The following is a 13942-nucleotide window of genomic DNA, read 5'->3' on the forward strand; positions in this document are numbered from 1 at the left end:
TAAACTCAAATAGGATGAAAGACCAATTATCATTCTGGGAACTAAAAAGTGAATCACTGATTTTAGAAATAAAAACCCCTTTCCTGAATACAATTCTATATTTGTATTTATGAATAGTAACATATTGCACTCATTTTTTTTTTTTATTTTTTTTTCTAATTTTGATAGTACACCTTATTGAACTTAGATAATACCGAAAGTAATCTCAGACTAAAAAAAAAATTCAATAATTGAAAAAATCTTCACATTTACACTTTTATTGTAAAGGCGGTTTGTTACAAAACACTTATGTGACACAGAAATGAACAAAAAAAAAAAGAGCAAAAGCAACAAAATAAGCAGAATTTAAAGAAAGTAGCTACAGAAATCTAACTTTGGTGATGATGTTTATTTAAACAGAAAACTAACCTGCTGACAAATACAAAAAAAAAAAAAGTACAAAAACAAAAAAGAATGTAAGCAACATAAAAACTATATACGACACAATCTTCTAGCAAAAAGCTCCGATAGTGACTGGCTGCATGGAGAGCTGTCCCATATGTTTGAAAAGTGTAACAACTTCCAGATCAAAGCAGCAGATCAGCTCAGTGCGACTCTCCTAGGACCCCATCTAATGTTTCCTCTCAGAACTAACGAAAGCAGATGCGGCCGTTAAACGATCTGTTCTGCGGCAATAGGTACACCTGGAGAAGCATACTACTGAAAACAAAACAAAAAAATTGCACATGCTATATCAAAGTTCTGTGACGTTATCGCAGCTTTAGATGCTACATCAGCTGAAACAACAGATAAACAGCAGTACAGTATATAAAGAACTAATCTGAACAGTATAAAACATTTCCACATAAAGTATTTGTTTATTAGAGAAAGCAGTTTTTGTAATTACCTAGCAGTGTTTTTTATAAGTGTGGTTAGATAGATTTACAGTACATTTTGAAGCCCTAAAAGATTTCCTGTTTAAACATCTGTGTCCTGCAAAAAGCCCCTAATATTTTCATCTTTTTTAAAAAAAATCATCGTCGCCTTATGCTTTTGGAGATGGAAAGTAAAAGTTGTTGATAATAAATTATAAAAATACATGATTGTAAGGAAGAGTAACAATCCTCTTTTGACAACTAAATTACTTTTATGCTTTTTAAAGCACACCAACACCAGGGGTATCGCATGTGAAATGAAGCGTTTGGTAACTTGGGAGTCAGTTTTATCTACTGTCCTTCTCCATTGTAAGTTAGTTGGAAAAGTTTGATTCACACTCATAGTCTTAGTGTAGTGAAACTTCTTCCAGCAGCTGTCTTGTTTTTCCGTTGCAACTAAGCAGAGTGGCTGCTTCCAGTTTTCTCAGATGTTTAGTTTATTTAAAAAAAAAAAAAAGCGGAGCAAGTTGATGGTGCACATTTCACACATAAAATCATACCAATAGTGTTACATATGCTGTGTATTATCTAGTATTAAATAATGACTATAAAAATATAAAAGGGGCTTTTGTGAGCCGATAACTTATCTTTCATTGATTTAAAGTACAAATCCAAGTTTTTGCTTACATCTCAAAAGAAAATTTCAGACAAATTTTATGCATAATTTGCATATGTATGTATACATATTGGTATTACTGTGATTTATAAGTGATGTCTTTGTTTAGTACGTGATAAACTGTGGCAGCCTGTTAACATTTTGGACAAGAAAGCAAATGGAAATCATTAATTAAAATCTAAAATTGCTGGAGTAACATTTTAAACTTGAACTGCAAGCATGGTAAAAGCAAAAGTATTTCCGCCTTTCAGTTGTAGGACAAAACATAACAGAACTGATCGGGCCTTTAACAGCTTCTACAATTATGTAAATCTAACTTCAAGTGTACAAACACCCAATTCATTCTAGACTATCAATTACTGCACAAATGTGAAGCCAAAAGGAAAATGTGTGATAAAATAAACATCATAGACAGTGGCCCAACAACACACTGTGCAGTGCTTTGAGGAGTGACAGAAACTTCACGATCATCTCAGTTACAAGTTTAATTCAGTTAAAGAATAACTAGAAAAATTCTAAACAAGTATAGATTTTTACAAAGAGTTACTGAGCAAATTCTCCTTTACCTAAAAATAAAATGGCATCATGCTATAGGTCTGTGAACTAGTCTAGACATCAGCACAGTTCAGATGCTTTGGTTGGACCTTAAAAGAGATGTTTCACAACCGAATGTCTACAAACCTCAGTTTGATACAATGCTGAAAGACGAGACGCCCAAAAATCCTTCACAATGAAGTGATAAAGTCAGACAAATGACTATTGAGAGTCACTGCAGCTAAACGTGCTTCTACAAGCTATTGGATTATGTGAGTACTTAGTTTTTCAAATGAAGCTTCCTCCGTTTGGCTTCATCTTTGTTGAAAAGAAAGCACAGACTATAATGTGTTTTTACACTCAAAGTTAGACTTCGAAAGCTTCAAGATCTTGTAAGGACCAAATCATCTTTGTTATACTTTGCTAAAAACATGTGAAAAAGGGCGTCTTTTCTTTTTTTTTTTTTTTTTACCATGATTGCATAATTTTAAACCAATACTGCAGATGGTGGGAGGGTTGTAGGAGTTGGTAATGCTGGGGTTAACAAAGCTGTTAGTTCTCCGAATGCAGTTTTGCAGGACACAGATGTTAGTGTCTAATACTTTCTTTGTGTTCTAAAATGAAAACCCTTCCTGTTTACTAATTTCTACAACAGCTTCACTAAACATCAAACCTTCTCTTTCTGTACTCTGTTTTCCATCTTCTGAGTTCATCACTTGCTTCCTCTTTCGCCCGTCTCTCCTTTTTGAAAGTTTGAAACTAACCCATTATCATCGCCCTCTCCTCCTTTCTGCCAACACAGAACAAGTTTCTTATTAAATTTAGACATTTCTGATGTTTGCGACACTCCTTTCCTCCCTGCTCAGTAGTAGCAGGAATCACTGTTACAGGCACGGATCTCCCTCCGGTCCTTGCAGTTGCCCTTTCCCCTTCTCTTTGGCACCCTGAAGCGCTCCTGTAAGCCTCCTCCGCAGGGTTTAGTGCAGTCAGTCCAGCTGGTCCATGGCTGCATGCGGCAACCCGCTGCACCTGAACAAATGAGAAGCAGCAGGGGAGGCAGAAACAAAGTAAGAAACTGTCATTCAGAAGTAATCAGCAACACGGATGGAGGACTCCCTGCTTTACAACACAGTGCATGCACGTCGCAAAAACAAAACAAATAAAAAAAAAAGACTTATGTCTACATAGTTATGAATTAATGTGATTTTAAATAGATGAGATGCAACTAAATTATCCGAATACTTTTATTTACCCAATTCCTTGGCCTTGCTTCTGCCTCCCCCTTTTGTGCGGCACTTCCTGATCTTGCATTTCTTCCGCTGGATGGTCTCGGGACAAGAGCTGCCCCCGAACTGCGGCTCCAGTTTGATCATTCGAGTGCGAATCGTGTGCCCTTTACCGCAGGACTTGTTGCACTCCGACCACTCTGACCACTCTGAGACCATACAGTCCACCGCTGGATGATAGGATGATAGGAACAATGGAAGGTAAAGACATAAAGAGAAAGAAAAATCAGAAGAAAAAGAATAAATAAGCTTTTTTTTATGTTACAACCCAAACCATTTCTATCATTTTTTGGGGGATTTCATGTGGTAGACCAGCAGAAAGAAGTGCTTAATTCTGAAAAGATGCATCGTTTTCAATTATTTATTGGGTGATAATGTGAAAGTGTCATGCTTTTGTTTTCAACGTTCTCATCTACATACTTTGCAGGACCACTGCGCATTGCAAAAACAGCTGCAGGCCATCTGGGGAAGCTTCAACCAACCTTTTAACCAAGTCTTTAACCAAGGCGAGACAGAGGGTCTGTAAACCTTAACCTTTACAGGGTCGTTGTCTTTCGTAAAAGATAAACCTCGACCCCAATCTTTAGACTTTTATAGGAACTAACAGGCTATCTCCAGGATTGCGGCAGTTAGCTAGATCCATTTTCCCATCAACTCAAATCAGCTTTCCAGCCAGTGCTAAAGAAAAACATCCCCACAGCATCACCAATTTCCACAGTGGGGATGATGTGTGACGGGTAATCTTCTGTGATAGTATTTGATCACACGTAGCACAAATGTTGCATACGTCCAATTTTGATCTCGTCCGACCAGAGAACCTTCCTCCACATGTTTGCCGTGTCAGCCACATGTGATGCATGTGTGCAGCAAACAGAATTTCTATGTCTTTCTTCTTGCAACGCCTCCCTAGAGGAAAAACAAAATGCGGAGAGTACAATTACTAGGATTATCTTGTTGGCATATTCTCCCAACTGAGCTGTGGATCTCTGAAACTCCTTCAGAGTTACCATTAGCTTCTTGGGTCCTTCTCTGATTAGTGCTATCCTGGTCCAACCTGTCAGTTTCAATGGGTAACCAGGTCTTATTAAGTTTGCAGTTGTGCTGTACTCTTTCCACTTTCAGATAATAGATTGAGCAGTTCTTCCAGAGATGTGCAGAGTTTGGTGTAGCGTTTTATAACCCAATTATGTTTTAAACTTTTACTCAACATCGTCCTATACACATCTTTTATCCCCCTTGGTTTTCACAATGCACAATGGTGTCTGTTAAACCTCTTTAAACCTCTTAAGCACAGCTGGATCAATAATACAAGTAATCTACTCTTACTTATGGGACAAGAGTAAACCATGAGCAAACCATAGGTTTTTGTTGGTCTATCACACAAAATCCTAATAAAAAACGATTGCAGTCTGAGTGTGTTATGTTCCAAAACGAGAACAAGGTCAAGCTTATGATAACTTTATCAAGGCACTGAGCATGTGACACATTTGGTTGGGCACAAACTGTGCAGAGCTCCAGGGAGACTGACTCCTTAAACAGTAATGAATATTTAGGAGGATCTTAAGCAGAATAGTTCCTACCATTTATGAGATTCAGTTTGATACCACAAACCCAACAGATCATTTTATTTTATGAAACTTGCACATTCACAGCAAATTTCTGAAACAGCCTTTTCTGCAAAGCCAGGGCTTGTGAAGTTTTACCATCACATTGGACAGATCAGCACACAGCAGAACAACTGCTCCCACTGACGCTGCACCTTCCTGTCCAGAAACAATGGAACATAAAAGCAAGTATTTCACGCTACACTGTGCGTTTTTAAGACAAGGGGAATGACCACGAGATGCTTATGATCAATGGTGTTTGCTCTGTTGTAATGTTCAAATGTTTTTAAATGAATCCCAGTTACAAAATGCCTACCAATATTACAAAAAAAAAACAGTAACACTTGTATTGCAAATGTTACTGTTTTAACCATCAAACTCATATCTGTGTAAACTCATTTGTCCTTTGAGATCAAAGGTGGGCAACATTTTTTCCACTGGTTTGCTTTGTTTCAATTTAAGGAAATAAAGAGCCACAAACTGAAATCAAATATGGAGTAATCTTTGTAAAACAGCTAAAACACATCTTTATGGTAGTATATGTTACAGAGGTAGAGTATGTAGACTCTGAATGCATGTGTGCAGTTAGAAAATGATGAATGGCATAAAACTAAGCTGCAAAAAAGGTTGCGAACCATTTTCAGATGTGATATCCCCTTCATTGATCGTAACCCTCCAGTCTGCCTAAAAAAGACAAAGCATCTTGACACTGATCTTTCTTCTCACAAAACTTTCCTGGCATTTCAAACACAGCATCGACTCCTGCTGTTTAGATGCTGGCTATTGGTTGAAAAATGCAACATTAAGAATACATTATTTTTAGGGTATTTCCTAGAAGTACATATGTTGTGGCAGCTTTGTCATCTTTCTAGTAAGAAGAAAAACTAAAATACTAATTTAGTCTTAAAGCCATTTGTTTTTAACAGGAAAATGGACCCAAATGCTTTTGTGTTGCATCTAAATATGTTAAAAAAATGATGTTTATGAATGACCTTTTTCAATGTTTTGTTTCTATATGAATTCCTCTAGGCAGACATTTGACCCAGGAGGGATTCCCGACAGCAGCTATGAGTCTTGTTTAGGTAACAAGAACTTCATGGTTGCAGCAAGAGTGTCAGAACCGCATATCATGAAAACAAGTATAAATTGCGACTGTACATCACAGAGCTCAAGGCAGCAAATCTTTCAATATGCTCAAAAGATTGAGATTGTGTTAAACTGAGATGAAACTATCAGCTTTTTAGGAACAGAAGTGAACAAAGAAAGAATTTATTGCACTTTTACAGTAACAACAATAATAATCACAATTAGTAGCCTAATGCATTTTAACTCTTTTGAGAACATGGCAGAACACTTTGTGACAAATCTGAATAGTTCACATAAACTATAGTTTATGTACATGAACCACATTGAAGTAAATTGTGATGAATTGTAGAGATTCAAAAAAGTCTTATTTCGCCACATGCTGCAGTTCTCTTCCTGAACAAGAGTCACTTTCAAGCAAATAGGACCAGTCTGCAGCAGAATGTGCACAAGTTCAATAAGCCAGAACAGGAGCTGCATTACTAAACTTTAATCTGAACAGATTCAATTTTACCAACATAAACTTTTTAAAGCAGATGCATGCAAAATTCTTATAAAAACTTAATCTAATCACGGTTGCTCTTATTGTCTTTTTATTACAACAGCATTTTCTCTGCAGTGGTCTCACATGGGCACACCACCTCATTAGGTAATGCTGCCAATATTTGGGCAGAAAAACTGTGAAGAGAACCAGTGAGATGTAACCATATGCAGTCAGTTAAGAATATTAAATATTAAAAAAGTGGATCTCCTGAACTAATGAAAAAATATTATAAATCTGATTAATTCTCAGAAACTCACACATAGAAAAATTGTTGAGTGTTCTGAAAATGTGACTCATTTTGTTAAGCAAGAAATTAGAGAGGGAAAAAAAGTTAAATTTGTCCCATTTTTCTTTATCTTTACAATAAGGACAAAGTTCAGATTGATCCATGAGCTCCTTCTCTAAACCTGACTATATACTATAAAACCACAGTGAAGAATGACAAAACTGCACATGGCAGGTTGATAAAGAAGAAGTACATATATCCTGCACCAGTGACTTAGAGTGAGGTTCATGACTGGTGAGGCACCGACTCATCTGGAGTCGCATATACTGTATAAATCCCAAACAGAAGCTTATTGTTCACTTTTTAAACATTTAGTTGACTTAATTATCTTTTAATGAACTCCAGACATATGAAAATATGGCTGTCTTAATGGAGATGATCACCACAGAAGAGAGTTGGTCCTAGTTTGACTATATTTTTGGTCTTTTCAATCATCAAGAGAGAAACATGCAGGGACCCACTGCTACCCTCTGTGTCTTTGGGACTCGACACCGCCCTCTATCAGTACAGCAGAGTACTGCAATCTGTGCATTTTCACTGTGCATTTATGACCAATCAGAAAGATTAAATATCGCACGCACTTTCATTAAACATTAGATATACGGTACAAAGGGAGACAGAAATGGCAGGATCATCCAGTGTGTCTTCAGAGAGGAGGCACAGTTTCTCATTGCTTCGCCTCGCCTTTCTCCCATGTATTTGAAAGGCAATGCATAAATTCAGCAATTCTGACCATGAAATGTTGAAATTGTAGAGAAAGCAAATTTATAGACTAGTCAACTGGACAAATTGATTTTCTCTTATCACTGTTAATTTACTTGTCATGATGACAAGTGAGGCCGCCTCACCGACCTCTGCTCATTGCAAGTCACTGTCCCAAAGAGTTTAAAATTCAAGAACTCACGGCATTCGGGCAACATGCATTTCTCGGTTTGCTCCAGCTCCTCGGTGCACTCAGCAGGATCCGACTTCAGCATCCTCTGACGGTTTCGAACTCCCCGGCCGCACGTCACACTGCACTCACTCCAATCCGACCAGGGGGACAGCATGCAGGGGATAGTGTCTGTACACACACACATACACGCACGCACACACATTCAGTTACCATCTGAAATGTGTAGATCAATTTCCTTAGAGAGAACATTGTAAAGGAAAAATATGTAATAATAGATCTAAATCATGACTTTTATTTTGGTTACTGATTCACACAAATGCAAAACAACATGAAGAAACAAGCATGAATTCCAAGTAGTCGCTTTCTGCTTTACATATTTTACACGCAAATCAATTTTCGTAGTAACAGTGACAGGACAAAAACATTGTGAGGAGGTTCTGAGGAAGTGGGTTATTTAAATTGTGAGAGAGTAAACTTTACTTGTTTAGAAGCTTTCAAAGGACAAAAACTACATAATACAAGATAAGCAAGCTCAAGATAAAACAAACAAGGAAAGATAAAAACAGCATACATATAATATCATGCAGTATATTATATATACTGCATGATATATAATATATCAGACTAGTTAAAAGCCAGTCTGAATAAATGTTTTTTTTTTTTTTTTCTTTTTTCTTCAAAAATCAACAGAACCAAGACAGCACAAAGATGGAAGCAAAGCATTGTACAATCTGGACAAAAGCATTGATGTCCTCTGGTCTTAAATTTTGCTTGAGGAACGATTATCAATTTTTGTCTCAAACTAATAAAAGTAAGAATGACTGCGAACTCACGGCATTCTGGCATCATGCACTTCTCCACCTCGGCCACCTCGGTTTTACACATGGATCCGTCTATAGGGGGCATCTTCACCATGCGCTCACGTCTTCTCATGCCAACACCGCAGGTGATGCTGCAGGGGTCCCACTCTCCCCACTCTGTCACTACACAGCTGCTGGGAGCTGTGGGCAGCGAAACGAAAACAAAAACAAAAAAAAGTTAAACTAGAACTTCCAAATTAAACACTTTTGCTTCATCTCAAATGAACGAAATGCTCACTCTTTTAGTTAATTTTTTTAATTCTGCAGAAATTATGGGATATAACAATAGGGTTTCCAAAATGCCTAGATCTGAATGGGTCATAGCAGTGACATTCATAAAGGCTGTTTTTTTTTTTTTTTCTTTTCTCTTTGACAGCCTGGTCAGATCTGAAGTTTTGTGATTAAAGCTACTTACAAAGTGATGATGGTTGAATAACCTCTTAAATATGAACCGTTTCTGCCACACACAAGAGTCTGTTAAAAACCTGAACTGAGTTTTTAGCAAATGGTTTAATATTTCAGATCAGAGCTGCAGAAAATGTAAAAATAAAATCGGAATATCACACTGTGCACACTGATGGAAGAAATACTTTAGTAAATGGATGAATATACTTTATTAATCCACTATTCACAACAGATGTAAAAGTAAGATTCAAGCTTAATTAGTGCTGTAAAATGTAAATTCTAAGGTTAAAAAAAAAGAAAAAAAAAAGATAAAAATATTAGACAAGCATCAAGACAGGGAGAATTGTAAGGAAATTCTTCCAGCTGTTCTTATTGCTACTGATTACTTATGCAAGACTGTGTTCCTCAGAGAAACCCATTATGATTGAAAAGGAGCATAAGGCTTAATAACAGGGTGTGAATAGCAGTGGAGAGTGTAGAGAGCCAGAAGTGCCTCTGCAGGCGACCTGAATCGTATCCAAGCAGCCAGTGGGGATTAATGAGACCTGACCAAACACGTGTCTGATTTTGGTTGATCAAACGCCAGATGTGCTGCTATTTTACACTGTTATATTAACTGCTGTTATATTACAGACAAAAACAATCCAAGTATGACTTTACAATGCCCTGAAAAGCATAGAGGGCACAGAGGATTGTCCAGCCTGCAGCTCTGTGATGCCATGCTCTTTCCAGGCCTATAAAGAATTATGTTATAAAATCTATACAATGTTTTCCTGGATCACTTCTGTAAAGAAAAAAACTAATTACTGTTTCCAAGTGTACTTGCAGTTGTTTAGAGGCAATAGACTTAAACCTCAATACTCAAATTTATTTAATTTAATTTGAAAGAACAAAAGAAAGAAATGCATTTTTGACAAGTGGAAGGAAAGGAAACTTTATGACAAACAGGAAACTGAAAAGGGTGGTGAGAATTTATAGTTGGCGTCCTTTACAATGATACCCCTCAATAAGATCTGGAAGAAACAATTGGTTTCACAAATCAACAGCTTATTCCCAGTATAAATTCAAGGCCTTCAGATGTATGGATTTTTTTTTTTTCAGCATGAACAGAAGAACAGATGTGAAGAAGAACAGAGCTACATACTGTATAGGAACATTGTAAAATTCAGGACTTTTCTGGTTTTTGTAAAACCATGTGATATGATATTTTCACCTCAACTTTGTGTTTGTCTATCACCTAAAACCTAAATAAAGTACAACAAATGTCCAGAGAGTAAAAACCGCTGTGAATTTTAGCTATCAGGAAACAGAGAGGAGCTGTTAACCGGCACATCATTGGCACATTAATGTAACCTGTGATTTTTTTTTTCTTTTTACTTATTTTGATCTAATTTGCTATATAAAGATCTAGACAGTGATACAAGCACCGCGTCACTGAAGGCAGACTCACAGCATTCGTCGTTGACAACGCATTTCTCAGTCTCCTCAGTTTGAAGCTGACAGAGCGAACCGTCCTCAGGATACTGTTTGACGTATCGCTCTCTGGACCTCATCCCCATCCCACAGGAAACACTGCAAGCGGACCAGCTGATCCACTCCGACATCATGCACGTCGAAGGCTCTGTCAACCGGGATAAGAAACAGTACATGGTATTTTTTTTCTCTTTGCATTTGACAAAGAGAAATGTGTGTGTTCTGTGAAATGACAGAATACACACAGATTCTTCTGAGCTCAGAGACTCGGAACAGATCTGTATAGAAATGTGTTACAAAAGCAAATTAATATTTCTCAAAATTTTTACGTCAACAGCAGACAAGTCATGAAAAAAACATTTTCTTGACAAGTTTTTTTTTTTCCTTCTGATTTTACAACTTGAGATCAAAATATACTGATTATTAATGCTAACAGTATGAAACTCCATTAAAAATATATAATAAAATACAAGTAATGAATGGCTTTTCTTGGTGTCATAAAAATGTGGTTCCCAAAAAAAATTACATTTGTTAAGTGTTCTTTTTAGTTCAAAGTGAGTTAATCGTCATCTAAATTTCATTATGGATATCAATTTTTAACATCCACGAAACAAGTTTAAAATTTATTTGACAAAATTTGCAAACTGAAGCTGGAAGAAAGAACAAAAGAGAAAAAAAAAACATTTGTGCTTTTGTACAAAAAAGCCCAATTAAGAAAGACGGATTTAATCAAAAAGTCAGAAATGCTGATATATACTGTATACGTTTCTTAAAATTAATTGCTACACCCTCAGTCAAATAGGTGTTCACCTCAACTAGCACTATAGATGAGAGCCATCTTATGTTTATATTAAATAGAGCACTTTTGAATCAGAGAAGCTGTTTTGAGTTCAGATATTGAATGGATGTGATAGTTAGCTGCAGGTATGATTTGTATGTTTGACCTAATGCAAACTTTACTTAATAAATAACATTGACTTTTTTTTTTTGCTTGTTTAGCTGTGATTCACTTCAGCCTTTACTGTCAACAATATTTACTGAAACATAATCAATCTGATATATAGAAGTTCAATGTTAATAGATTTTTCTGGTATGGATTCATATTACAGGTGTGGAAGGTTGCGTTGACATTTCCCCTAAATGTCAAGCAAAACATTAAGTGAAATAAGCAACAACTTTTTCTAAGCCATCTAGACTCATCACTAATAGATAAAAAGGCAGCTAAACTTTAAAGAAAAAGTTTGAAATGCATTAAGAAGGGCTGTGGACTTATCGATGATGAGCACCTTTAACACTTAGTAAGGTCTGGCTGGTTGGAAGAAAAATATAAAGAAGTAAGGTGTTTTATTATAGTGACCAGAAATCTGCCACATTTCACTATGACCAAGGCTTCTGAAAAAGCCTCCACCATGATTTCAGACTAGGATAAAATAATATGTTATCTCACAAACAATGTCCCCGAGATCTTAAAATTATGGAAAATTTAGAACCAGGAAATGTAATCACCAAACTGTTTCAATTACTGAATACATGTGAAATGCTTCTTATATGTACGAATGTATACTTGCACGACAGACTTAACAAGTTTGTGTCATTTGTGGCCTTTATTGATTAAAAGCTTCACAGGGAGAAGGTCAGGGAGAGAAAGGGAAACACGCAGTAAATGACCCAAAGTGGGGAATGAAAACCACAACAGTTTTGTGGAGGACTGTAGCTGCTATGTACATGTGTGTGCTGTAGCAATGAACCATGCGGCACCCCGACGTAAGTGAACTTTGGCCTTTCAAAGCATGAATCACGATCGTTTAGAACTTTAAACAGATATCACTGTGTAGTCTTTTCATCCTTCAATTTCTATAGTTTAAAGGAGGAAATATAGATAAATAGATTTTTTTTCTCTCTCAGGTTAAAAGAAAGGTTTGAAAAACAGGTGAAGGTATTTTGGTCTTGAATGGAGACTGTGTGATAATCACATGAGGTAAATGGTTATTGCACCCCGAAGCTAGAAGAAGCACATGTCCATCGGACATGTCCATTCTGATCATCATGTGAAATGCAGTTGCAATGTTTCTGGTTCATTTTGCTACTCAATCAAACCCATTTGTCATCGTCAATTGTTAATACATCCCATGCTTTCAGTGCAGGTTCAAAGAGCACAAACATGCTGCTGGAATACAGGATCACACCAGGGACCTTTAGATTTTCAGTCAAACGCTCTCCGAACTGAACAGTTTCATAGGCTGCATGACAGGAATGTCTGTGCCTTGTCCCCTGGTCGCAGGATACCTGTCCCTACACACTGAATTTTCCATGCATTTGCTTGATAGCAGTCTCTTCACTAAGCTCAAAGTTTAAAAGAGGCATTTTCAAAGAGCTCTCCTTTCACAGAAATGACTTCAACTCCGTTTTTTCCTTGGGCACTGTCCTATTCACAGCCAGGGTCTGAGGGAGCCTAAGTCAATATGTATGACCTCTGCTTGGATAAGGTGAATAGTGAACTGCTGCCTCCGAAGCTTAATGAGGCTCAGCTCTGCCATTTTTCCCATCACTATTAGTCAGGGTGGTGCTTCACGACCCCACTTATATTTGCTTGTGGAAAGACACTGTAAAACCTTAACTGCTTTCGACTGAAACAAGCCCTCTGAAATAGGAACAGATAACATATCACAAGTGTAAAAAGGGAGGCTGTCAAAAGCAGATGATTATGTGGGAATAGACCTTGTAAATTGGAGGTTTTCTTCGGGAATGATCAATGAACTCTGACAAACATAAATGAGCCTTTCTTTGACTAACAACACTTGACTCTCGTACACTTCCAACAAACTGATGTTGCTTACCAGCTGCAGCCTAATAAAGCAGAACTAAGCGAATCATTAATAAAAGATACAGGTATCTCAAGCTCAGTAGGGCCTCCAGAGAGTCGGAGTGTTTCCCTGGAATATTAATCATCCTGAGCGTTGCTTCCCATCCTGCCCCAGCATGGACCCCACAATTATCAATCTCCCACCACACACTAATGGAGCACTAAATGAAAACAAAGGAGAGGTGCTTGGGAATAAAAAGCTATCCGTGTTCCTGTCTAATAATCGATAAAGGGTGTAGTGGAGGATAGAAGCGTGGGTGTCTGTGAGAAGCTCCTTTAGCCTTGAACTGTTTCACTTGTCTAATCACTAAAAGACTTCCTGGGAGTGAAAACTGGGGACCTGAGGAGACAGCGAAGACAGGCACTCCCTTTCAGCACTTGTTCCAGATGCTTTCAATAAAAATTGGACAAAAGCAAACTTCAGGCATTTTGCGATAATGTGTGTGCTTCTTCAGCAGCATCATCATCTCTACCTTGCAGGACAAGAGAAGCAACTTGACAAATTGGGGATTAACTTTTTGCAATTTGCCAGAAGAGAATAAATAAGAAACACAGTTAAAGGCTGATGTTAATTTGTGA

The 13942-nt window shown here is 37.2% G+C and overlaps 1 protein-coding gene across 3 annotated transcripts in view; it reads right to left on the reverse strand.

The window, feature by feature from the left end:
- Nucleotides 1-241: 241 nt before the first annotated feature.
- Nucleotides 242-13942, reverse strand: part of spon1b (spondin 1b) — a 114829-nt gene continuing 101128 nt past the window's right edge. For 2 of the 3 annotated variants that reach the window (XM_007558582.2, XM_007558581.2), the window contains exons 12-16: nt 10478-10648; nt 8596-8763; nt 7772-7930; nt 3317-3520; nt 242-3093 (exon numbers count right to left, since the gene is read on the reverse strand). In XM_007558582.2, coding sequence (XP_007558644.1) covers nt 2927-3093; nt 3317-3520; nt 7772-7930; nt 8596-8763; nt 10478-10648 — 869 coding nt within the window. In that variant the 3' untranslated portion in view covers nt 242-2926. The remainder of the gene's footprint in view (nt 3094-3316; nt 3521-7771; nt 7931-8595; nt 8764-10477; nt 10649-13942) is intronic. The other variant, XR_001662919.1, reaches the window with a different exon arrangement.

Source organism: Poecilia formosa, unplaced genomic scaffold (assembly GCF_000485575.1).
Source record: "Poecilia formosa unplaced genomic scaffold, Poecilia_formosa-5.1.2 Scaffold97, whole genome shotgun sequence".
Taxonomy (NCBI): Eukaryota; Metazoa; Chordata; class Actinopteri; order Cyprinodontiformes; family Poeciliidae; genus Poecilia; species Poecilia formosa.